The following is a 24,747-nucleotide window of genomic DNA, read 5'->3' as shown; positions in this document are numbered from 1 at the left end:
TGCAATATTTCCTGTGATTCGCTTTACTTAATGTGCGTCCACAGTTTGCCCTATATTACAGATCAGAATAGGCAATCTGCAGTGGTGGAAACTAAATTACTATGTTTATTCCATTTCCATTGTAATTAAAATTGTGAGATATTTATTTTGTGTCACTTTATTACTACTACATTTTTTGGGAAATACTTTTGCTTTACTACTAAAAATACTATTAAATTAACTTGAAGATCAGCAAGTCCTATGTTATAATCATCTAATTTACTAAGAGGTCAAATACAACACAGGTTATTAAAAAAGTCATAGTATAACATGTCAGAGTATAGTAAGTCATAAAAAGCGATAGTTAAGTTAGGTCATAAAAAGCCAGCGTCACTTAGAAAGGGTTATTCTTGTGTTCTTCTTTTGTGTATGGTTCTTCATGCTCCCTTTATTTGGTCTCACCACTCCTTACCTCCAGAGATTTATTGAACTGTACTTCATTGTGTGATTTTGAATAGCTGAGAAATGGGTCATTATTTCCGAAATATAGCTCACATTTACATTTTAGGAAAGAAAGGAAAAGGGTAGCACATGTCTTTTTTCACCCAATGCTTTAGTTCAAATTTGCACTAATATTGCCCTGATATGTACTCTACATCTAAAGGCCATATGAATATAAAGATATGTATTTATTATAAAACTAGAATGGGAGACCAGGCGAGTTAAAAGTAATAACTAACCACATTTATTTAAAGAATAACGTTAACTAAACAAAACTAACATTGAGAGTCAGTTATCAGTAACGTCAGTATGTGTGGATATGTGAAAATGTTTGGAGGAAACAAAACTAAACAGAAATTTTGTCAGGTAGAGAAGAGCGAGATCCAAGTTCAGGTGGTAAGTCTATATAGCTGGAGCCACACCAGGCTCAGTTGTGGTTAATCAGCTGACGGTCAACATCCTGAAAGACAAAAAAGAGCCAGCAAACAGGACACAGACCTCTAGTGGAAAGGAGGGGTCGTGACATTGCCTAAAAAATGTAATAGTATTGTACAGTACCAGTCAAAAGTTTGGACACACCTTCTCATTCAATGGTTTTTCATTATTTAAAAAAAAAAAATGTTCTACATTGTAGATTAATATTGAAGACATCCAAACTATGAAGGAACACATATGGAATTATGTGGTAAACAAACAAATGCTCAACAAACCAGAATATGTTTTACATTTTAGATTCTTCAAAGTAGTTGAATGAGAAGGTGTGTCCAAACTTTTGACTGGTACTGTATGTCATAGAAAAGTCATAAAAAAATGCCAAACTAAAGTATGTGATAGCAATATCAAACATTGTCATTTGAAAGTCAATGATATTTGCCATAAAGATACTTATATTATATTTTGCTATAAAACATAACGTAATATGTTGTAAAAATGCCGTACTATAGTTTATAGTATAGTATAATATAGTGACAAAGTTTGTCATGAACAAAGTAATATGAAAACGTCACAAAGAAGATTAAGTCATAAAGAAGCCATAGTGTAATTCGTAACAAAACAACAACAGCTTAGTTTACCATAACATTATCATAGTATAGTATGCCATAACAAATATATTTAAGTATGTTTTAAAAAATTCATAGTATATAGTATGTCATAAAAAGTCATAGTATAGTATGTCATGAAAAATGTCCACAAAATTTCATAATACAGTTTGCAATAAAAATGCCACTGAACAATCATTGAAAGGTATGTCATAAAATATTCCATAACAAAGTTTACCATAAAAACGCTGAAACAATGTTACTATAAGTCATAGAAATTCTATAATGTAGTATGGCAGAAAAATGTGTCATAAAATATGTCCTAGATAGTATGCCATTAAAAAGTCATAAAATGTCATAGTAGAGTATGACATAGAAATATCCCAAAATCATTTTTTTAAGTATGTTATAACAATATAAAAGTCAGTTATATTTTACATAGAAAAAACAAATAAATATATATATATATATATATATATATATATATTATAGTATGCTATAAAAAAAATCATAATGACCAAGTTTTCTTCACATACTTTATTGTCATCTTATTCTTATCTTATGAAATCAAAGTCCAGTTTGTAGCAGTTGCTGCCTAATACAAAACTATGAAAACATGTAATTTATCCTCTGAATTACAAATTGCATTTGCTTTTTAATACTGGACCGATATTTCCTTCCTACCTGTTGGCAAACAAGTGAAAAATGGACGATACATTCTTGTAATTAAGGACAAAACTCACTACAGCTGCTAAATTGTTCCAAAATGTATCCAAAAGTGAGCTGAATCAAATTGATGAAAAAGTAATTTTATCCAGCAGGCTTCTCCAAGCTCAACACCTGATCTAACCTGTAATTCATACTTTGAATCTCTCTGATTGGTTTGTTCCTACAGCAATGCTCTCTGGGACTTGAAGTTGACTACAACATTTCTTTTTTTGTAACTTTTCAAAGCAAAATTGTCTTTTGTACTAAGGTTTTTACTCTGAAAGTTTTATTTATTGACAATGTCTTTGACAGACAATAATCTGATGTTGAATTTAAATATATATTTTTCAACTGAACTCTAACTAAATAAAAACGGATATATTTTCGTTGTTGAGTGCACCAGTTCCTTCCGTTTCATGCTGTAACACTCTTGTTTTGATCCAGTGTTGGTTTCATAAAAGTGTTGGGTGTTAGTAATTGTTTTTCTTTTGTAGGGTTTGTATTAATGATTTGTTTGGTGAAATCTGAACAATGGAATATTTTGAAGGACTATTAAAATATGCAATTCTTTGGCACAATTATGAAGTTAACTTAAGGGTCCTCAAACTCCAAAGGTTTGAGGATGTAAGTTGAATTTTTTAGTTAACATTGATTTTTTAAAATGTATTTTAAGACATAGTATGACTTTTTTCATATTTTTTATCATACTAGAATAAAAAAATTACAATTATTTTTTATGACATTTTTCTTCAAACTATACAATTACTTTTTTCATGAAGTTATGCAACATATTATACTGTGTTTTTTTAAATTCCTTTTTCATTTACATACCTTAAAATTACTTTTTATTACATTTTTTCAAAAAAAAGTTTCTTTCATACTATACCATGACATTTTTTGTATGATGTTTTTTGACAAACAATACAATGATTTTTTTTTAACTTACTATAAATTGACTCTTTGCATGCTTTCATTTACGTACCATAAAATTCCATTTTAAGATTTTTTTTGACAAACTTTACTATAATATCGTTTAAGACATTTTCCGATATACTATACAAAGTCTTTCATTCATTTTGGACATACTATAATAGGACTTTTAAGCACATTTTTGACATTATATACTATGACATTACGTACATTATATAGTATGCTTTTGACATACTATTCTATGACTTTTTTATGCCATATTTCGAGAACAATGACAAAGACTTTTTTTACACATTCTACTATTTTATTTTAAAGAAATTAATATGTTTTTTCTCAATACATTTTCTACATACTATACTAAGACTTTTTATGACATTTTTTGGTATCCTATACAAGACTTTTTTCACATCGTTTTTCTAAACACTATTCTGACTTTTTTCATGTTTTAAAAAAAGAACTTTTTCATGACTTTTTTCAACACACTATACTATGATTTTTTTTAAAGCTTTCTTCGACATACTCTAATATGTGTTGTTATGTTTTGTTTAACATTCTATACTGTGACTTTTTCAAGACATTTTTGACAAACCATACTATGACTTTTTCATATTTTTTCAACATGCACTATGACTTTTTTTAATGCTTTTTTTCTACATACCATAATATGACAATTTATGACATTTCTCGATATAGTATACAATGCCTTTTTAAATATATTTTTCGACAGACTATACTATGACTTGTTAACACATTTTTCGACATACTATACTGACATTTTTTTTACACATTATAATATATTTTTCGACTTAATTAAAATGTTTTCTTTTTCACAAATTTATTTAAAATACCATATCATTGCTTTTTTTTTTACACATTATACTATGATATTTTTTGACAAATAAAAAATATTTTCATGAGGATCATTGATATACTACACTAAGTTTCAATGAACAACTACAAGTTATAATATATTACTAAACCGTTTTTGTTCCAGGCTGTGTAACCATTTAAAGTTGTGTATTTAAACATGGGGATCTGGGGGATGGACCCTTTGGAGACAGCCTCCAGTGGCCATCCGATGAAGTATAGTTTCCGCGTTGGCTTTACTTTTCAGCCTCGGAGGTTTGTGTGATGTGACAGGAATCACATTCAACCCGAGGAGGCAACAGAGGAGAGTCAGAGAGGAAATACGTTTCACACTATAGGAAAAGAGCTGCGGACTAGTTTCTTTAAAGAAACTGAAAATAAGACCAACAGATAAGATCAAGGTAAGTAACAACTCGGATCTTTGTTATTCATTAGATGCTTTCGAAGGCAATGCCATATAAATGAGTGTTTGGGAAAATACTTAACTGACCTCCGTATTTTTATTATTCAGACCTTGTTTGAGAGACAGTCGACTCTTAATTATTCCTCATGTGTTTTGCTATCATTTAATATTTCTGTTTTGTGTCATCTGATGACACAATTATGTCATTTTGCCTATCCAACATCTCTGAGGCTACATTAGATTCACCCACAATTAGAAACTTTCTCAAGGATTTCGACTTAAGTGGATACAGTGAGCTTCGGGTCTACTTTTTAAAAATTTCATTTCATGATCCCCTTTTTAACACAGACAATTTTAATACACAGTGGGTCCTCTGCCGTCAGACACCTCCACCTAACAACTTAATCCTTTGCTTTTAGTCTGTTATAATAGTTTATCAAGGGCAGTCTCCCTTTGTTCCCCCGGTCATTTACAATCAAAAGCCTGTTGAGGTGTAAAGGTATGGTAATCCCTGTCTGTCAGACAGGGACGTGAGTCATGCCTCACCCTTAGTGGGACCCCAACTCCCCTGTTTGTGTTGCTCCTTTGCTGCACAGTCTGGCTTAGATAGGTTGTCAATGTCATGAACAAACGCAGGAAAGGGAATGATTTGAAAGGAAGCTTTGGGGGGAACAAGTGAGGATGTCATGTTTTCCAAGTTCCATTGTGGTAGCACACTGTAGCAGTAAAGTGTATGTTTGTGTGTGCTGAGTTGTATAAGTAAGTATGTTCAATGATAAACAGACATGTGGTTTGATTCTGCCTGCAAGAGAAAACATATCCTTATCCGTAACATGGGTGTCAGGCCGGACTGACACCCATGTTACAGTTGTCGGCATCAGTCCTTTTCTACTTCTTCTCATATATTCCAACTCCAAATGACAGAGTTCTCTTTTTATCAATTAGGACCTTCAGATTTGTTTGTGACTTTTTTTTGTTTCTACAGGACGCCCCCATGCTTCAGCATCATTTCCAGTTTCCCCTGAAGAGGAATTTGGCACACCATTGTGATAAAAGGGATGAATGAGGTACAGAGGGGTTAAATGCCAAATTTGCTTGAAGCTTCAAAGTGGGAATTTCAAGGGTTCCTTTGTTAATTTAGTCTTATTACAGTTAGTTGTCCACTTTGTGCTTATCATAATGGCTAGTGTACAACAAATCTTTGTCACTGTTGCTATTTACTGCCATTGAGTTGGGCCCTAATTTTGAAAATCTCATCTTCACGAATAACAGCATTATAGATAAATTAACCGGGTAAATAAAGTAGCTTAGTCTTCTTTGGTACCTGAGGTTCCTATACCCTTCAGTACACAATTTGGCCCGCCGGCTGCATCTCACATCTCTCATTTGTACATCCTCCTTCCTCATGTGACCTGGAAATTGATCAGGTTCACCATCAAATAAGGACATCCAGATTCTCTCAATGCTGCTTGCATATGGAAGAAAAAGCATGCAACTGAGGAGAGACAGGTTACAAATGATATCAATGAGAAGTACCGGAGCCTAAATAAATGCCTAAATGCTGGAAATGACAAAAGATCCCTTAGACAAATGTTTTAAGCTGATAGTTTCTGAGGTATGAAATATGTAGGAGGTGAAACATTCCTATTTCACACAGTCATAGATGTCTGATTGAATTTGAAGAGATTAAAAGGCTCCCTGTTCAGTTTTTTATAATTATTTAATCAATATTTATTACTTCCTAGAAGCGTTATGGAGCTGTTTTTCTATCAGGGTTTTTGGTGCACTTGCATGACACGATACACAGTCCTACCATTGGTGTACCACTATACCACTTACAACATCACACCAAGATATGCTGCAGATATGGGAATCAGACTAGTTAGCTAGTAAACATAAATGTAAAATAAATATATATTTTTAAATGTTTTGGAAATGTTTTATGAGGAAGGAAATACAATTAACACAACTATTGCACTTCAATGATACACTCAATTCTATTTCAGTGAGTAACACTGAATGTATAAGCTTCGTTACTTGTTTGTTTTTGCAAAAAATCCACAGGGCACCTTTAAGACTTTCCTGACTAACTAAAGGCCATGAAGCTCAACCAGAACATTTTGTTTATTCTAGGGCCGTTCTGCTCTACTCAGAAGGTGCCACCTTGCTCTTTCCAAGGTCGACACCCTCGGTTCTGTTCCTGGCAGAGCGGCTCCGTCTTTTGACTCCGGAGATGGCGGGGCCGCTCAACCTGAGAGCGACGAAGCACTCGCTCTGTCTGAGCTCCCCCAGCTGTTTGAGAACGAGGATGGCTCACCGTCAACTCAAGACGCCAGTCAGGATTCAGCCCCGGAGCTGGTTCAGCCCGGCCAGCCGGCGGAGAGCAGACCGAACCTGCGGATGAAATTTCAGGGTGCTTTCAAGAAGGGCATTTCCACCCATATGGACCTTTTTGAATCCACCATGTATGAGTCAAATGTGGTTCAAGGTCCTAAGAAAGCACCCATGGACTCGCTCTTTGACTATGGTACCTACAGGAACACCAGCAACCAGAAGCGACGCAGGAAGAAGCTCCCTCGAGGGTGAGAAGGGCCTCACTGTCTCTGAACTACAATTCATGTTTCCAGGATTTAATAATCATGTGTTTCTTAAGACTTTTTAGTTTAGGGGTTTCTGGCTGGTTTGGAAAAAGTTTGTCAGGAAAATGAAAACCTCCTACAACTGCCACTCTGTATATAGAGGTGTGCCACATAAGGAAGTATGTTCACACGCACACACACAAACACACACACTGTGGACCAAGAAGTTCCTCATTCAGCCCATTCACTGGGCTAACAGAGAGCATGTTGTTGGTCTCTCTGCAGCCGTTGAGGTAATATTTAGGCTGCCCTACCTGTCTAATACACACAGAGGTCTATTTACTTAAGGGTGGGGATGATTTCTTAAAAGATGGTTTGTGCATCAAACACCCATTCAATTCTTAATTTAATGTGAATGAAATGTTAAAAGAATTCATAGATTCAAAGGGAACCTTACAGTGAATGTGTGACATCATGTCATGTTTCTGTGTCTCCTTAGTAAAACCGAGACGTCCTGTGATGATGTTCAGAGCTCAGAACCACCAAAAGTAATGAAAATATTCAACCGCTCTCTCCTCTTCGACTGCGTGTCACGTGCTGACTCCGGGGCCCTCGAGGGCCTGTTGGAGTACCTGCAAAGTCACGAAAAGAGGTTAACTGATGAGGAGTTCAGAGGTGAGACTGTAGGTTGTCACTTGCAACAGATATCTGTACTGCTTCTTTCCCTGTATAAACCAACCACTGAAACTACACTAGACTGCAAGGGAACAAATTCTCACTTGATTGTTGACTCTTCTTTTGCTCTAAGGCAGATACTCAGTTTCATCTCGTGATGGGTTCACCTTTGGCCTTTTGTATTTCCCCTGCTCCTCCCTCTACTGTTTTTGGCTCAAGGGATGTGAGAAGGGAAAGGTGGAGTTGGGTCTCTGTGCTGCTAGAGCCAGGCCCAAAGAAAGCTTCCTGTGTGTGCCTAAGAAGTTGTTACAGGCTCATAACAAGTAGCAGAGAGAAATCACAGCAAACTGTCATCTCCTTCAGAGAGTTACACAGGGCGTTACAGTGTTTTTTTTCTTTTTTCAAAAAGACTAAAAATAGTAAAGGGCTTTCATGACCCGTATTTAATTCCAAAAACTCTGTCTATCTTTGTCAATATGTAACCTACTCATTCCCGGTACATTTAGGGCAACACACCCGGAGGTCACCTTTTAAATGAAGATCGTTGAAATAAATAGCTTAAAGGATTTAATGAATTGTTGAAATTGTTAGCTTAATGTAATGGATTAACTGTTGAGATAAATAGGTTAACATAAATGAAAATAGCTAAACATTATGAATAAATGGATAAATCATTAACATGATGTTGGGGATGAACAAGTGAAATCGTAGGCTACTGGGTAAATGGTTGAAATGCCCAGCTTCTGCCACATAGTACAAAAAAGTAGTACAAATGCAAACTAATGCAAAATACAAATTCTTAGCTTTAATTTCATCTTTCCCCCAGAGCTGTCCACGGGTAAGACATGTCTGCCTAAAGCCCTGTTGAACCTCTACGGAGGGCAGAACGTCACCATCCCACTGCTGGTGCACATAGCGGAGAGGACTGGAGACCTCAGAGATTTCATTAATACGCCCTTCAGAGATGTCTACTACAGAGGTATGGGAATAACACAATCATAACAGTCAATTACAGTGATTTGTAATTTAAAGGGGTTGAATAAGTCATTTGTATTTTGCAGTTTTATGAAAGAAGATGATCCCTTAATCTACCACTGAGTTGAAGCTTGCAGTGTTCTGTTGAGAGTAACTGTAGCGCTCCTGGCTGGTGTTGAGGCCCCATTATGGGGGAAGGACAGTATTTACATTATGAATGTGTAAAGCGAATATTTACATATCTCTAAATGAGAAGACCCAGGCCTTATTTGTTTGGCTTTCATCGCTTACATTGTTCTGAGGAAACAATGAAGGAAGCCTTTTCACCTTTGCAAAAAAAGTTTCAAACTCAAAATCTGGATTTGCTCTTCATGGTTTTCTCCATTATTATATATTTCTTTATCTCTGTACTTCACAGTAGTATGGAAGTCAATTTGAAAAGGAAAACTGCTTTTTTTATTGTGTGACATCATTAAAGCTTTGTTTCAACAGGTTTTGATCCCCGTAAATACAACCTGCACATAAATATGGCCCTCAGCCCTTCTTTCATTTAGTCAGTTTTTTTTATTACCTCAAACCATTTTACTATTTTTTTTGCATACAGAACACCAATTGTTATTATTTTATTTTTGAGAACATCATTCTTTCATCTGATATTTATTAGAATTAACACCGCACACCCAACAGCAATTTTGAATATCAATAATAGTTTAAATGTTGCATTGTCAGGCCAGACGGCTCTCCACATTGCTATTGAGCGACGCTGTAAGCAGTATGTGGAGCTGCTGGTGGAGCAGGGAGCTGATGTTCACGCCCAGGCGAGGGGACGCTTCTTCCAGCCCAGGGACGAGGGGGGCTACTTCTACTTCGGTAATGACCTTTGACAGCACATAAATCTAATGCGCAAACAAAAGAGTTCATTGTGCTTCTGAACTTCTGTTTTTAGCAAATATTAATCTATCCTTAGTGATAGAACACTGTGTGCAGACAGTCACAGGAAGACGTCTGGAAAGCTGTTACTGTTTTTTTCTACTTCATAAAATGGTAATGATGTGGTCTGTCTGTGGTTTCAATGACTTCACTGGTCACTCTGTCAGTTTCCACACTGGCTTTACTCACAAGTGGTTACTCTGTCTTTTACGGCACAGCGTTCACATTAAAGCAATGTGCACTACATCTAACATCTAAAAAAAGTTTGTGCATGGCCCTGGAAAGGTAACCTCTGTTGCCATGGATAAATGACGTGACATAAGACCCCACCCTCTCTTAAGGTGGCAGGTTTTGGCTAAGCAAACACAGTCGGGACACTTCTGTGGGCCAGAGGGGGAAGTCCACATCAGAGCCAAAAAGTTTTCTGAAGCATCGTACGAGAAACCGTGATTATTCATGCTCCAAAAACACATGAAAAGACGAGCATTATGTCACCATGTCGTCATGTTTAAGGGGTTGTTCAGTGAAAGGTGTCAGTGTTCTTCAGTGAAGAGAAGTCAACGTCCCCTGCTGACCCTCCCCCTTTGCAGGACTTCTCTGTCCTGTAAGAGAGGAAAAATAAATCAGAGCCTGTAAACTTAACTCAACACTGCCCTCTGCGGTGTCTGTTCAGGCAAAACCTCCCACATCACTGTATGTGTTATCCTGAAAAAAATAGTTTTTTGGCCAATAATTATAGCAGAAATAATTGATTTAAATGTTACTCTCTTCTTAAACACTGAAAGAACGGTAACTTGTTATGAACTATGTTGTATTTTTTCCCCGACCCAATTTAGAATTGTTTATTTGATTACGTTCATGTATTATATTTCTCACTCATCACAGAGGAGATGATTTCTATTTGCACTTAGCACGGTTGTCATTCCCAAATCCCAGCGTGTCCAGACACAGTGTGAGTAATTTGCTGCGGAGCTTTGCAGTGAGGTGAACAGGAACCTGGCAGGGCTGATGGCTAATGGGATTTAGACTCACACTAACACTCTGCATGCACCCGTGCAAATCCATGAAGAGGAGCGTTTCTATGTGAGGTGACAAAGTAATCTGTCACCCATGGCAACGGCTCATTTTCAGCAGCTGCTTTTGGCACTCTGGCCCCATTGCGCCCCTCCCTCAAACAACTGCTAATTGTCCTGTTTTCATAGCGGGGATTTAAGTCAGATCTTTGATCCATGTTTAGTATGCGTTGCAAAAACATACAGACGCCAGCTACAGTTCTTAATTAACTCTCCTGTTGATTTGCTAATTTTATCTGAAATACAGTCCCTTTAATCTCCTTGGAATTCAGTATGAAGTGAGTCTCTCTCTTTGCCTAGGTGAGCTGCCTCTCTCGCTGGCTGCTTGCACTAACCAGCCTGACATAGTGCACTACCTGACTGAGAATCCACACAAGAAGGCCGACTTGCGCCGTCAGGATTCACGTGGAAACACGGTGCTGCACGCTCTAGTACACATTGCGGACAACACCAAGGACAACACACGTTTCCTCACAAAGATGTATGACCTGCTGCTAATCAAGAGTGCCAAGCTCTACCCAGACTGCAACCTGGAGACAGTGTTCAACAACGATGGCATGTCACCCCTCATGATGGCTGCCAAACTGGGCAAGATCGGGGTAGGGATAAAGAAACGTTATCAGTGTGTCAAGCAGCATCAGTATTATAAAATAAGTTTCACCATGACTATTCTACAAGCCATAATATTTTGAAGTCAAAGCTCAGCAGGTCACTTTCTTCGTATTCCTACAGGTTTTTCAACACATTATTCGACGTGAGATCAAAGATGAGGAAGTTCGTCATCTGTCACGCAAGTTTAAGGACTGGGCATATGGGCCAGTGTACTCCTCCCTCTACGATCTGTCTTCATTGGATACATGTGGAGAGGAACCGTCTGTGCTGGAAATCCTGGTCTACAACAGCCGCAATGAGGTGACTAACAATATTAAACTCAAGTTCTTGCTTTTATTCCAACTACAAAAATATATAACTGAAATAAAATATTGTTTCTCTCAAGACTAGTATTAAGAGCAACAAGACACCAGGTGTGACATAAAACATGTACGGTTGCATCAAAAGAGTGTAATAAAATATTCTGTGTGTGTACAAACATTATATCAGTGTCATGTTTCTGGTCCTGTTCTCAGAACCGCCATGAGATGCTGGCAGTGGAGCCCATCAATGAGCTGTTGAGGGCCAAATGGCAGAAGTTTGCTGCAGTCACCTTTTATATCAGCGTGGTTTCCTACCTCATCACCATGATCATCTTCACCCTCGTGGCTTATTACCACCCAACGCAGGGAACGGTGCGTGTGAAACTATTAAAATGTAGAACTCATAGGAACAGATCAATGTTTCATGATTGATATTGTTGAATGTGCCCATATAGCACGGAATATTCAAAACATATATTTTACAATAGCAGCAATTTAACTTTTTGCTTATTATATATGTACAGTATAAGTAGACTGCATGCGCTGTACATCATAAAATGTTAATGTATCATTTCAGAACAGCCAGTTTTGCACCACGTGACCACTTATTGTACTGTATTAAAGTAATATATAAATGTTTTGTGAAATACACTTATCTGCTTGCTTGAAATGAGGTAACGTTAGAAAAGATTGATACCACTCATATCCGTACACCAAGTATAAATCTACAGCCAGCAGTGGGCTGGCTAGACTGGCTCTGTGCAAAGTTAAAAAAGAAATCCACCTTCTAGCATATAAATACCAGAAACAACCAGTTGTTCAATGGCAACAATATTTTTTGGTATTCATATTTGTGAATAAATGCTTTGCAGTTTGAATAATGAATGCTGCTGGACAAAGTAAGCTTTTAGAAGATATTAGTGATAATTGCATGTAACAAAGATTTTTGGATCCCCTCGCTGCACTTATTGAATTTGTATTTGTTTACTGCACTTATCCTACTTAGTTTGTAGCACTTACAAAATCTTGCTGTTAAAGCGTTCAGGGGGTCTCAAGTGTCAAACAAGGGGTCTCCGGCCCCCCAGTATATTGCATATTGGATGCTAGCATAATGTCTCATCTAACTCTGGGCAACACAGTGAATAGGTGTAATCCCCAAAATGTTGTACTAATCCTTTAACTCACTGTCTAATCAACTGATATGGTGTGTTTAGATTATTTACGTTTCATTGCTTAAACTTTCAGATTGAGTTAATTGATAAGTCTCGCCCTCCTTCCTCACAGCCTCCGTACCCTTACACAACATCCTCTGACTACCTGCGTATGGCAGGAGAGATTGTCACCTTGGCATCAGGAATCTTCTTCTTCCTCACGAATGTGAGTCAATACCCTCTTTTATGGTGCGATTATTGGTAGCTCACTGCTGTCTCCAAGTCTCTTGCATCAAACGCAAAACTGTAACCAGCGTGTTGTCATTATGAAAATGTCTCTCCTGTTCTTTGCAGATTAAGGACCTATTCTTGAAGAAGTGCCCCGGTGTGAAGTCTTTGTTTATTGATGGATCCTTTCAACTGCTGTAGTAAGTCTCCATCCTTTGTCCTTCATCCCCCCTTCCTCACCTCTGCCATAGTAGCTTTTGCTGACTTTCACTCGAGGCAAATTTTGCATCCTCTAAATTGAGTCACCTAATTAATTTCTGAACGTCCTCCGTGGCGTGTTCTGTAGTTTTAATCTTTATTTTAATCCATGATCCAAATAAAGAGCAGAGAATGTCAAGGACCTCTCTGAACCGTGTTGATTAAAGTCATTAGCAGCATGACTGTGATTTCTACATTCTGTTAAAAAAAGACAGCAATCACGTCTTCCTGAATTCATGTGTTACTTCAGTATCGCAGACTTTAGCATTGGAACGGGTTCCTTGACAAACTTCCTCTCTGTCCTCTCTAGCTTCATCTACTCTGTACTGATTGTAGTCACAGCTGCTCTCTACCTGTCCGGCATTAAGGCCTATGTGGCTGTGATGGTGTTTGCACTTGTCCTGGGCTGGATGAACACTCTTTACTTCACCAGAGGCCTGAAGCTCACTGGCACCTACAGTATCATGATACAGAAGGTTAGTTTATGGAGGAAATTAACTAATGAAAAGGAATTAACCTTAAATATCACCACCCATGTGTCTAACCACTCTTTTCTTTGGTTCACAGATTCTTTTCAAAGACCTTTTCAGATTTCTGCTGGTGTACGTCCTCTTCATGATTGGATATGCGTCAGGTACAGTGCTCGAAGTGGGCTGGTACTCACCGATACACAGTACCGGCACTTATACGTATTACTCTTTGGCATATCAGGACTATTTCTTGCGCACCGGCACTTCTCACAAACTGCTCTTACCCTCTTGCTGCTGGTAAATAATATAAATGAAAAAAAAATAAATAGAAGTAAGTTTTCTCTTAAACATTTGTGACAATGATTATGGTCCAAGATTTAATCAAATTGTATAGTTTTAAGTCAAAAACCTCCAAATGTTCCCGTCCAAATAGCTCCTAGTATCTTTTATTCATTGTAGAAATTCAGAATTTAATACAATTATAATATGAACGAGCATCCTGACTGGGACACTGCTCCTAAAAACTGATTAATTAATTCCCACCCTGTCTGGCTTGTTTTGACTCCAGGCTGCAGGCATTGTATAAAATGTTATAGAGTTAAACTATAGGCTACACATATCAAAGGAAAGCACTTTTGGTTTCAACATATAAATCTAAATATGAATATAAAAACACAGCACCTTAACCCGGTAATGTTTTAGGTGGAATATTATTGGAGTATTATAGGTCTAAAATAGAAGATGCATAGCCGAAGTATAACAATATAACAATTAAATCACTACTGACTAACATGCTTAAAACACCAATAAATAAATAGGAATACATAGGAAGATTTGCTGATACCGGCTGATATACACCCCAACATGTGAATAAGGAGAGTACTGCCACTTGTAATTTCCACTTCAAGCACTGATCAGGTCGGCTTATGTTCACCTGACTTTACAGGTGTTTGTCAGCATTACTAGTAGGGATAGATTGACGTTTATATTAATAAAACTTTGTCCATTCAAGTATATGAAGTTATATCCAGCAGACTGTTACTACACTGACTAAATTAAAATAAACTAAAATGTGTCTGCCGGTACCTCTAACGTTCAAAAGTTTGTGTTATTTCTGTTTGATCCTTACAAAGAACATATTTTTCCTGTTCCAGTCTTTATGCTGAGCTAACTGTCTCCTGGCTGTAGCTCTATATTTAACGTACAGACATGAGTGGGGCATCATCTAACTTTAGGCCAGAAAGCGAACATTTCCCAAAATGTTGAACTGTTCTTTTAAGTGCTCACGGACACATAAACCCGACCTCCTGTTCCTACCTCACAGCCCTGGTGTCCCTGCTGACAATGTGTCCTCCACCGGGCACAGAGTGTGAGGGGGGCTGTCCCACCTACCCCAACTGCAGAGACCCAGATACCTTCAGTGCTTTCCTACTGGACCTCTTCAAGCTGACCATTGGGATGGGAGAACTGGACATGATCCACGGTGCACAGTATCCAGCAGTTTTCCTCATCCTGTTGGTTACCTACATCATCCTCACTTTTGTCCTGCTGCTTAACATGTTGATCGCGTTGATGGGGGAGACGGTGGGACAGGTGTCGAAGGAGAGCAAGAAGATCTGGAAGCTTCAGGTGAGCTGAAATAACCCTTTTTTGGTGAGCAATATTTTAAAGGGTCAGTTATCCCAAATTATGAAAACACATATTGTCTTTTTTCCTCCTCTGGTATCTAGCCATCCAGATAGTTTGGGTTTATTTTTGGCAGGTTTTGTGATATTTAACTCTTCTCTCCACTCAAACACATAAGAGGTGAAACAAATTCAGTTTGTAGTGCTTACAGTTTTGAAAAATGTAATTTTTTAGCTAGCTGTGAGGCTGTACTGTAACTTCAGCATGCTAACTTGCTCATAAGGACAATGCTAACGTGCAGATGTCAGCAGGTCTAGTATTTCCACGTTTACCATCTCAGTGTAGCATGTAAGCATGCTATGTATGGCCAACTACAAACAAACACAAAGTCAGCATAGGCTGATAAAAATGTCAGTGTTTTTTTTCCTCTGTCAATAACCAAAGTAATGGACAAATTAAAATCTCTCAACTTGTTGATGGCAGAGCAAGCAGCTCATAGCTCACGGCGCCAATATCGCAAACAGTGCAAACAACGGCAACAGTGCAAACAACGGCAACAGTCCGGATACTAACGGTGTTTACCTGAGTGGGGTCTGGAGGGTAGGCGCAACGCTTTAAACTTACAACCAGTATTTCATTATAAAACAATTAACAGGCTACTTGACTCCTCTCTTTACAGGCATTAAAGTATGTCCATGAATATGAGATATGTGGTCACACTACAAATCCTACCCGCCATTGTAGAGTTTGGTTTATTTCCGTTCACAACGCACCCGTTGATGCTTACAGCTTTCTCAAGAAACACTTATAGAAACAACCTCATGCTCAACACTGTGCTTCCTTGGGTCCTGGGCAATACACCTGCCAGTTGAAATATAGTAGTGAAATACACCTTGCTTCACAGGAAAAACACCAGGGGCAAAATGTTAGGCATAGTTAGCAACTGCCTGGCCCTAGACTAAAAAGGCCCCGACAGCTGCAGATTTAGATGTGAAAAATATTAAATTATGTTACCATTCTAACTTATTACACCCAAAAATAACAAAAGGTCCCCCAAAGCACTTAATATATACGCAACTCAACTATAAACTATTAACTGTATACTTATACTTCATAGTAAAACATTTTAGTCTAGTTACATTACAGAGTCAGCCTTAACTCTCAAAATATATAATAATTCAATATGATGAATTATTACTAATTTAACTATCCATTATAATAAATTGAACGCTCCGCCTTGAACAGACTTTAAGTAAATTTAAGTTTGCTGATACGGCCTCTCTTTTAATCTGCACGTGAAGTAAAAATTTGAATGAAGGGTTTCAGAGTGTGGTATTACAGTATTAATAGTTCATGCAAGTAAGTAATCGTTGCTAAACATTTTGCCTTGCGCCGGTATGTTGTTTTTTTTGGGCTGGAACTGCTGCATAAGCGCTCTGCCGAGCAGCGGCTGTGAGCCAGTCAATGAGACAGATCTGCTCAGGTAGCCATTACTCCAGGACTTCTAAAACATCGCAAATAGTTGTTTTCTGCTATATTAATTCTTTGATTGTTGTATAGAAACACCTTAACGGCCAAAGTGATTCACACATGTAACCCTATTTGCCAATTTTCATTGCAATCTATCCAGAAGTTGTTGAAACTCCGAGGTTAACCAATGCTTTGAGCACCACAGAAGCATTTCCATTTACTTCCTCTGTTTCTCAGTTGAGGTAGAGATCTCAAATACGAAGAGACTATTTTATAAACTGGACAAACATTAACACTATCTGCATGGCTAATTGCCACAAGAAGAGCATTATTTTTTTGTTATTCAAGTGGCTTAAATAGGCTACTCTAATTAAACATGAAGTTTATTCACAGTGGGCAACGACCATCTTGGACATCGAGCGCTCTTTCCCAGTCTGCCTACGCAAGTCCTTTCGAGCCGGGGAGATGGTGACTGTGGGGAAGAGCCTGGATGGCACACCTGACCGACGCTGGTGCTTCAGGTATTATGCATGACTCATAATCAGTCACTCAGCAGCGCCAATGGCACTTCAAAGAAAACTGTCAATCCCAATGGTGTCTTGTTATATCAGGGTGGATGAGGTGAACTGGTGCCACTGGAATCAGAACCTGGCAATAATCAACGAGGATCCAGGCAAGAATGAGACCTGCCAAGCCAACGGGTTGCAGCAGAGTGCCAGAGTCTTGCGGAGAGGTGAGATTCTCACTGTGCTCTCATGAATAAATGCATCGACAAATAAGAATGTATGCATGTGGAGCGCACACTCACTTATTCATACAGATCAAAGAAAAACCTACTTTCTGTCCCCCTCTAGACCGCTGGTCCACAGTGGTTCCGCGGGCGGTGGAGTTAAGTAAGGGTCCACGGCCTCGTGATCTGGCGATAGAGATGGAGCCGCTGACGCCGAGGCACTGAGGCCTGCAGAAGACTAGTGCAGTCCTTCTTATAAAGAGACAGCTAAGAGCCATCAGCGCCAGTGGAATCACTTTGCATTGGAAGATTTGGCCAAAACTGTACTAATTTGCACAGATTTTATATGCATTTTTTCTAAAAAAGTATAGTAAGTAAATGTAACGAACAGAGGACTGAGCACACGGAAACACTGGATGTACAATGTCTAAAAGAATAACTGATCTAAAAAACACCAAATTAGGTAAAACATCAAAATGAGATAAAAAAAATAGATAAAGTAGCATTAAAGACATCGTTAGCTTTAATTTGTTTTAAACCTGTCTATTATAAACAAAAAATGTAAAATTAAAATGTACCGTACATCTGCATTTCAGACATCAGTGGCTGATCACTCAGGGATTCAAGAAAGTTAAAATATGTCAGCATTTCCAGTCTCATTGTAATCTTGTAGAAATATATGTTTCTTTTAATAGCTAGCAGAAGAATATTTACTGTATTATTGCATTAGCATTCCCAACAAAAGCTTTGATAGAAATGCCATCTTCAGACATAATCTAAATGGGAGGTACTGCTTTAAGAAATAATGCAATAGATATTGATAGGCTTATAGCATAGAATAGAATTTTGCTTTTATTTACTTGCTTTACATTTAAGAGGTCCCTATAGATTATATTTATAGTAATTTTGATTATTGCTTATTGTTCAGGGTATGGGGATTCAGTGTATAGAAACAGGATATATGTATTTTATAAAGTGTATTGTGCTCATTTTTCTATACCGTATCAATCAAATAGTCTCAGCTAGTTGTTGCACTAGCTCAGGCAGTGGAGCTTTCATTTTATTGGAAACAATGCAGTATGCAAATTTCTGATGTGTGCATTATTGTATGAACACAATGACATTGTTCTGAACAAGATGGGCATGATGAGCAGGTTATAGTTGTCAACCAAATATGCAAATGCAAGACAATAGCCTTCCGTGTTATGGTTTGTCTTTGAATTTCTAGAGTTATTGTTCCTTTGCAGCTGGGGTATTTGCATAATCAACTCTCAGGCCTTGCCATTATGTATTTCCCCCTATTTGCTGCAGTGTTTTTATTGCAATTGGCTCCTCGCCCTATGGAGCATCTTGTTTGAACGCAGCTACTGTACGTATACATGTATTTGTGTTCTTGTACTACATGTCAGGGTTTGATTAAGAGCAAATAGAGCATACAATTCATTTTCACTAATTCATTGCCGCTGAGGGTCACAGGTTATTGTTCACTGTGTGTACATTGCTTTTATAAAGAGAACCTATGCGTTTTTATATTGTTTGTACACTACTGTGAAGAACAGTAAAGATGAAATTCATTTTCTGAACCACACAGTAGTCTGTTCTCAGATTCCTGAATAGAATATAAGATATTTTGCAATCAGTATTTGAACGATTGATTGTGTTATTTTATCCTAGGATATTTGCTGCTTATCAGCATCAGCCAGAAATTATTTAATTTGACCAAATGTCCCAAATTAATTTGTGAGAGAAGGTTAAATGATAGAAATTGTTGAAAAAGAAAAGTGTTGAAAACAATACCCATAACAAGAAAGAATAGTTTAATATGACATTTTTTTGATTTTTTGAGAGATATAGTTTATCAGGACAAACCTTTAATTATCTACACTTATGTTCATCTCACAAATATCACTACATTCTATAATTTATTGCATTAAAAAACATAAATTTCATATTACCTTACTGAGAGTAGGGACAACCATCTTCATAATCTTTCCCAGAAGGTTTTGATGACATTTTGTGTGTAAAAAAATGTGTTCTTGATTTTCAGTGGGGTGTATTGGTTAAAAAAATGCACATTCTTTAGACTCTACATCAAACCTTATTCTCAAAAACTCATTACAAGGATTTTGAGCTCTGTTAAAGATCATTTGCAGTTCCTTCTCTGACCTGCTGATGGCTGCAGAGGTCTAAATTCCTCTGTGTGTTGTATGTGGCGATCCCAGGTTAGACTAACAGGTCTTAGCTGTGTCTACTCCTGCAGACACTGTAGGGCACAAATATATTCATATATATAAATATATATTTATTTTTAATTATAGCTGTAAATATTGAATTGTCAGTGCTAACTGTTATTAGCACCATAACCTTTAATAGTTTGTAGGATGCAGTCCGCTTATAAAATATTTTTTCATGTCGATCTCAGGTCAGTAATTATGGGTTTTTGCCTTCCTAATGAAACCACAAGCTGGCAACAATTTATGAACTGCTTCACTGCTTTTCACCTTTTATCATAACACCTCACCTTTGCTTTTCATCTTTTAAAATGCTACAGTGGTGATTCTCACTCATGATAACTAGGGCCTCACCCCTCACCTCCCATCCTCCTCCTCCTCCTCTCTCCCCTCTCTGAGGCCAGCAGCGCTGAAGGACACAGGGAATCTCTCACCACCTCAGAGAAGAGGCTAATCCTCTTTGCCCCAACTTTAACTGGGCCACTAATCCTCCAGGTTTATCTAAGCAGTGAGCACCTACGCTGCTGACAACTTGGCCTGCCCTCCTCCCCGCAGCCTGTTAAGTAGGGCAGGGCTCGGTCCTGCAAGTGTCACTGTCAGCAACTCTGGAACCGCACACTTGCACAGGAAGTGTGAGCTGTTAACAAAATGGCTTACTTGCTTGCAGCATGTGTGCGCTCGCTGCCACAAATGTTTCTCAATAAACCAAAGCGAGAGCCAAGCAGGATCAAGATGTAAAAGCCCCCATTTAGCAACTGCGCATAAGGGAAAGTTGACAGTCTCATCCAGAGGTCTTAAGTAAACTAACTAGCTGAGATATTGGAAGTACAAATTGTTCAGCTATTGTCCAGCCAGTTAAGCTGTAAGGTGTTTAGGTTGATGAGTCTCAAGCGGATACCGGGCTGGACTTAGGCCAACTCATTCTTTATTCACTAAACAAGACTCCAGACTGGCTGATGGCTTCAAGTACAACATTCCTTGTCTGCCTGAGGTCTAGCAGCCTGACGGAGAGAGGGAGACCTCACTACATATTGGTCACACTCTCACTAAACATTTCACAAACTAATATTGCAAAAGAGGTGGATGGATCATCACTGTGTAATTAAAGGCTAACACATAGAGTCAGGAGAGCTAAAAGCAGGTTTCTCACAGATTTAAGTCAGTTCTAATTGCCTTCCTTGAAATAATTCCTTGAAGTTCCCTCCATAATCCCCAGTGGTACAAATATCTCACCAAGGTGTGGTATTTCTAAATGGAACGAACAATCACTGGAAGCACTGGGAGATGAGGAGCCAGAGACATATTGGTTAGGTGGCGTGTGATATGACCTTTCAGTCCATCTTAGATGAAACGAGGCTGCTGAACCCGAAATGATTCAGAGTGTCTAAACTGACAGGCGAGGGCACGGCCGCGGCAGAGCGTCAGGCTGCTGCCCGGCCTCTATAGGCATCTCTCCTGATTTATTGTGAAATTGCCAGGGACTCAATGTGGCGTGCAGGTGAATGAGTTTTGCTAATAAGAGAAGCATTTCTGCTCCACAGAGCTCTTTTTCTGTCTGAGCGAGCGTGTATGAAATCAGTGTGCAGTCTCCCAGTGCCACACGCTCTGGTGGAGGCGACTGGCTCATCAGTCAATGGCTTATCTGATGTTTTAGGTGGGTGGAGAGGTTGGGAGTAAGGAGAGAAATTAGGAAAAAAGCATCAATATTGAGTTCTTGGAGGTACCTGTGATGTTAAACATTTAGATTGGGTGTATGTTGTGTTCCTCATTTTCAGGAAGTAGACTTGTGAGACCGTGTTGTACAAGTACAATCCTAAGAAGAAGAAGGAAAAGAAGTTAACAAAAAAGACATTTTCTTTTATAGCTTGACATTAGAATATAGACTATTAATAATGAAATAAAAATATAATGCAGAACTGAAGCACTATGTAGTTTTTTTTTCTTCTTTTTCTTTTTAGAAGACGTGGGAAGTAAAAAGGTTTGACCAACAGTAAAAGACAAACATCATTGGCTCTGTTTTGTTTTGTAAGAAAACTGGTTCAGGTATTTAAAACAGCTGAAATCTCTTATTGTATGACTTGAATGTCCAAGCTTCAGAGACATCTTGTCTTGGCCACTTTGCATAAATTGCTTGTGAAGAGACTTAGCTTGCCTTCACCTCTTCTTAAGAGGAGTCTCTCCAAATCCTCATCCAGGAAATTATTCCTACAGTACCCTTTACTGTACCTTCCCCTGTGGGTTGTTTTCCAGTGATACTTTGAGGCCTTAGGGATGCCACAATATACTGCTGTAAAGGTGAAAAAGGTCAAGTGAACAACAGGATTGTAGGGGCCGGCATATGGCGGTGATGTGCAAAGTGAATCCCTAGACTAATATGCTTACCTCTGCTACGGTAAAGTCTCGTCCAGAGTCTAATAAATTGTTTAAGAATATACACGAAGGGAGGGAGAAGAAGAAGAAAAAGAAGAACACAGATGATTAAAGCAACAAGACAGGCATAGAAGTCATCTGATTTATTTACTTATGTCAAACAATAATACATAAGAGAGGAGAGGTCAAATGAAAACCAACCATCTACATTAAAATAAAGAAATTTCAGTCCTGAGATTGACAAAAAGCAGGGAACAGACAAAATATCTACTGTGGTCGTTGGGATGAAGGGGAGGTAATGGCAGTTTCAGCAAATTGAAGATGATGGTTGTGGGGAGATTAGGGGGAGATTGCAGAACTGGAGAGGGGCAGAAGGTAAGCAATCACTTGGATGCTTGACTGTAGGCACATTCAAAAGTTGAAAACCCCCCGACTACAGGATTTTACAGCTTTTTTTATATTCAGACTTCTTGTTTCGAAATCTAAGACTCATATATTATCATTTTCAAAAAAGCATGGTATTTTTTACATTTTTTCATCCTGAGGAGACAAAATCATTTTTTAAACATAAATACAACACTGCAGGGAGAACAATAAGAGAGATGCTTAATAGATTTCCCATTTCCATATATATTATTTTCTCAAGGTTGCGGCACCCTCAGACTTTGGCAGCATTGGTGCATTTGAGATCATTCGGGGAAAACAGCCCTGTTTGTCCACAGGAACATTCTGAGAGCCACACAAACAGTAAAAGAAACAGGAAAAAAATAAAGCAAAATCCCCAGACTTTTGTGTTTAGTTTGGATAAAGCAATATACCCACCACATAAACTAGATGAATATTTGGAGGCCATAAGCTTTTCAGCTGAACATACATAGTTGTGACGCTGAAGAAATAAAAAGCTGTAAGCTCCTGGAATTACGACCTGCTGCATTTCCTTTTAGAAAAGGGCTCTGGGACTGTGCCTTTTGAAAAAGATCCTGATTTATTTTGTGTGATCTGTGCTGATTTTTTTTTTACCTTGGTTTGTATTAAATTAATGCTTTAAACAAAATGTAAATTGTATGGTCCATCCAGTTCTATTCAGTGGCACTATAGAGATAGCAATGCGCTGTAACTCTGTAGCAAAACACAACAAATCTCTTAATGATATTGTGCAATACAGCTATAAGGCTGGTGGGTTAACTATACAAGCCTCCTCAGGACCTCTGTATTATTGATTAAAGTATTTTCTTGCTAGGTAGGAGCCGAATAGAGATGACTGGCCTCATGACTTTATCTTCTGTAGACGTTGAGGAGGGATGCTGGGAAGGACTCAGAGATGAGAGCCCCAGGGGCCCAAGGGCAGCCAGGGGACAGGACTAAAGTGGTGTGGCGGAGACGTCACCCCCCTACACGCCCCCCTCTGTCATCTGTAGGTTAGAGAAGCAGCGCCAAGACTCTACAGAGTGAGCAGCTGCCTTTATTTTCTCTATCCCTCCAGTCTCCTCTGTTTTGAGAGTAAAGGAGCTCACCCATTGCACTGGGTAAAGGTCTTCATGGACTTATTGGGATTTACTAAGGGATTTTTACAACCAGCATACGTCAATTCCCTTCCACTTTGCCCTCAGGCCATCCCCGGGAGCGCCTCATTGCCCTTGAAAACGTACTAACAGTCAATACTCTATAGCCACAGAGATAAGTTATGGATCTAAATGTCCTCGTTCATGTGGTGTTGATTGGTGTAATCTATCCTTTCCTCTGCAATATTACTTAGAATATATTTCCAAGCATTATAAATGTAATTCTAAGTGAAGATTTCACTTACAAGAATTTAGTAAATTGAGGCACAATAAAAAACTTTCAATGAAGAATGTGATTTCCTCAGAGCTTGAATCTGAATATGAGGCCGCAGAGCCAAAGAGGGGAGGCTGAAACCAGCACCAGGAACATGGCAATTATCCTGATTACTGATGCTTCGAGGCTCCTCTGACCCCAAATCCCTCCCTGTATCTCTCGCCCTCTTTCTTTCTTCTGCTGAGATCTGTCACATTGCACCGGGCCCCTCAGCCAGGCAGGGAGCAACCATGTATAATCCAACAGAAAACAAATCCCCTCGATCAAACACAGCCCAGCTTTTTAAAGCAGGCCTCTGAGCCCAGGCGCCATGGTGCGGTGCTGAGGCCCTCTGAGACGCTGTGGAGGCTGTGATTTAGGAACCCCCAACCCCAACCCCACCCCCTCTTTTTTTTTTAAACCCCACTGTCCTCGCCTTCAACGCCAGCCAGCCAGTCCTAACCTTCAGTTTGTTTAAGCACTGCTGAACCCTGCTGGCCCCGGACAGGGGGAGGGTGGGCTTAGATAATGACATGCCATATGCCACTCTGCCTCTGCAGCTGAGTGAGCCGTGCATGGATCAGCTCAGGCACAAATCTATTTGAAATTTAATTCTATTATCCTAACATGGGCTAAGCGTCCATTGTCCAAATCGGGAATCGTGGAATGGACCAGACTTTCAGCGCTAAGATGCATCCCATCAATAGGAGCTCATTAATGTGTGTGAAGGACCAGGGGGACAGACAGTTTGGAGCCTGTACAGTAGAAAATGTATCGACAAAGCAAGATGGTAAAGTATCTAAATACCACCTCCTATCTTATAA

At 38.6% G+C, this 24,747-nt stretch overlaps 1 protein-coding gene across 2 annotated transcripts; it reads left to right on the top strand.

Moving 5' to 3' along the window:
- Positions 1 to 4,326: 4,326 nt before the first annotated feature.
- Positions 4,327 to 19,086, top strand: trpv4 (transient receptor potential cation channel, subfamily V, member 4). 2 transcript variants are annotated; one of them, XM_054610567.1, is made up of 17 exons: positions 4,327 to 4,426; positions 5,414 to 5,495; positions 6,562 to 7,010; positions 7,507 to 7,682; positions 8,509 to 8,661; positions 9,387 to 9,527; positions 10,961 to 11,259; positions 11,393 to 11,572; positions 11,788 to 11,946; positions 12,859 to 12,951; positions 13,080 to 13,153; positions 13,522 to 13,687; positions 13,779 to 13,845; positions 15,006 to 15,310; positions 17,171 to 17,298; positions 17,389 to 17,510; positions 17,632 to 19,086. In XM_054610567.1, exons 2-17 carry the CDS (start codon positions 5,487 to 5,489, stop codon positions 17,730 to 17,732), a joined length of 2,622 nt encoding a protein of 873 aa, XP_054466542.1. In that variant the 5' UTR covers positions 4,327 to 4,426; positions 5,414 to 5,486; the 3' UTR covers positions 17,733 to 19,086. The 2 variants fall into 2 exon arrangements, with proteins under 2 accessions (XP_054466542.1, XP_054466543.1); XM_054610568.1 differs by lacking the exon at positions 17,632 to 19,086 and having other exon boundaries at positions 17,160 to 17,298; positions 17,389 to 17,474.
- The last annotated feature ends 5,661 nt before the right edge of the window (positions 19,087 to 24,747 follow it).

Source organism: Anoplopoma fimbria, chromosome 13, assembly GCF_027596085.1.
Source record: "Anoplopoma fimbria isolate UVic2021 breed Golden Eagle Sablefish chromosome 13, Afim_UVic_2022, whole genome shotgun sequence".
Lineage (NCBI taxonomy): Eukaryota > Metazoa > Chordata > Actinopteri > Perciformes > Anoplopomatidae > Anoplopoma > Anoplopoma fimbria.
This window is presented reverse-complemented; position numbering and strand designations above follow the sequence as displayed.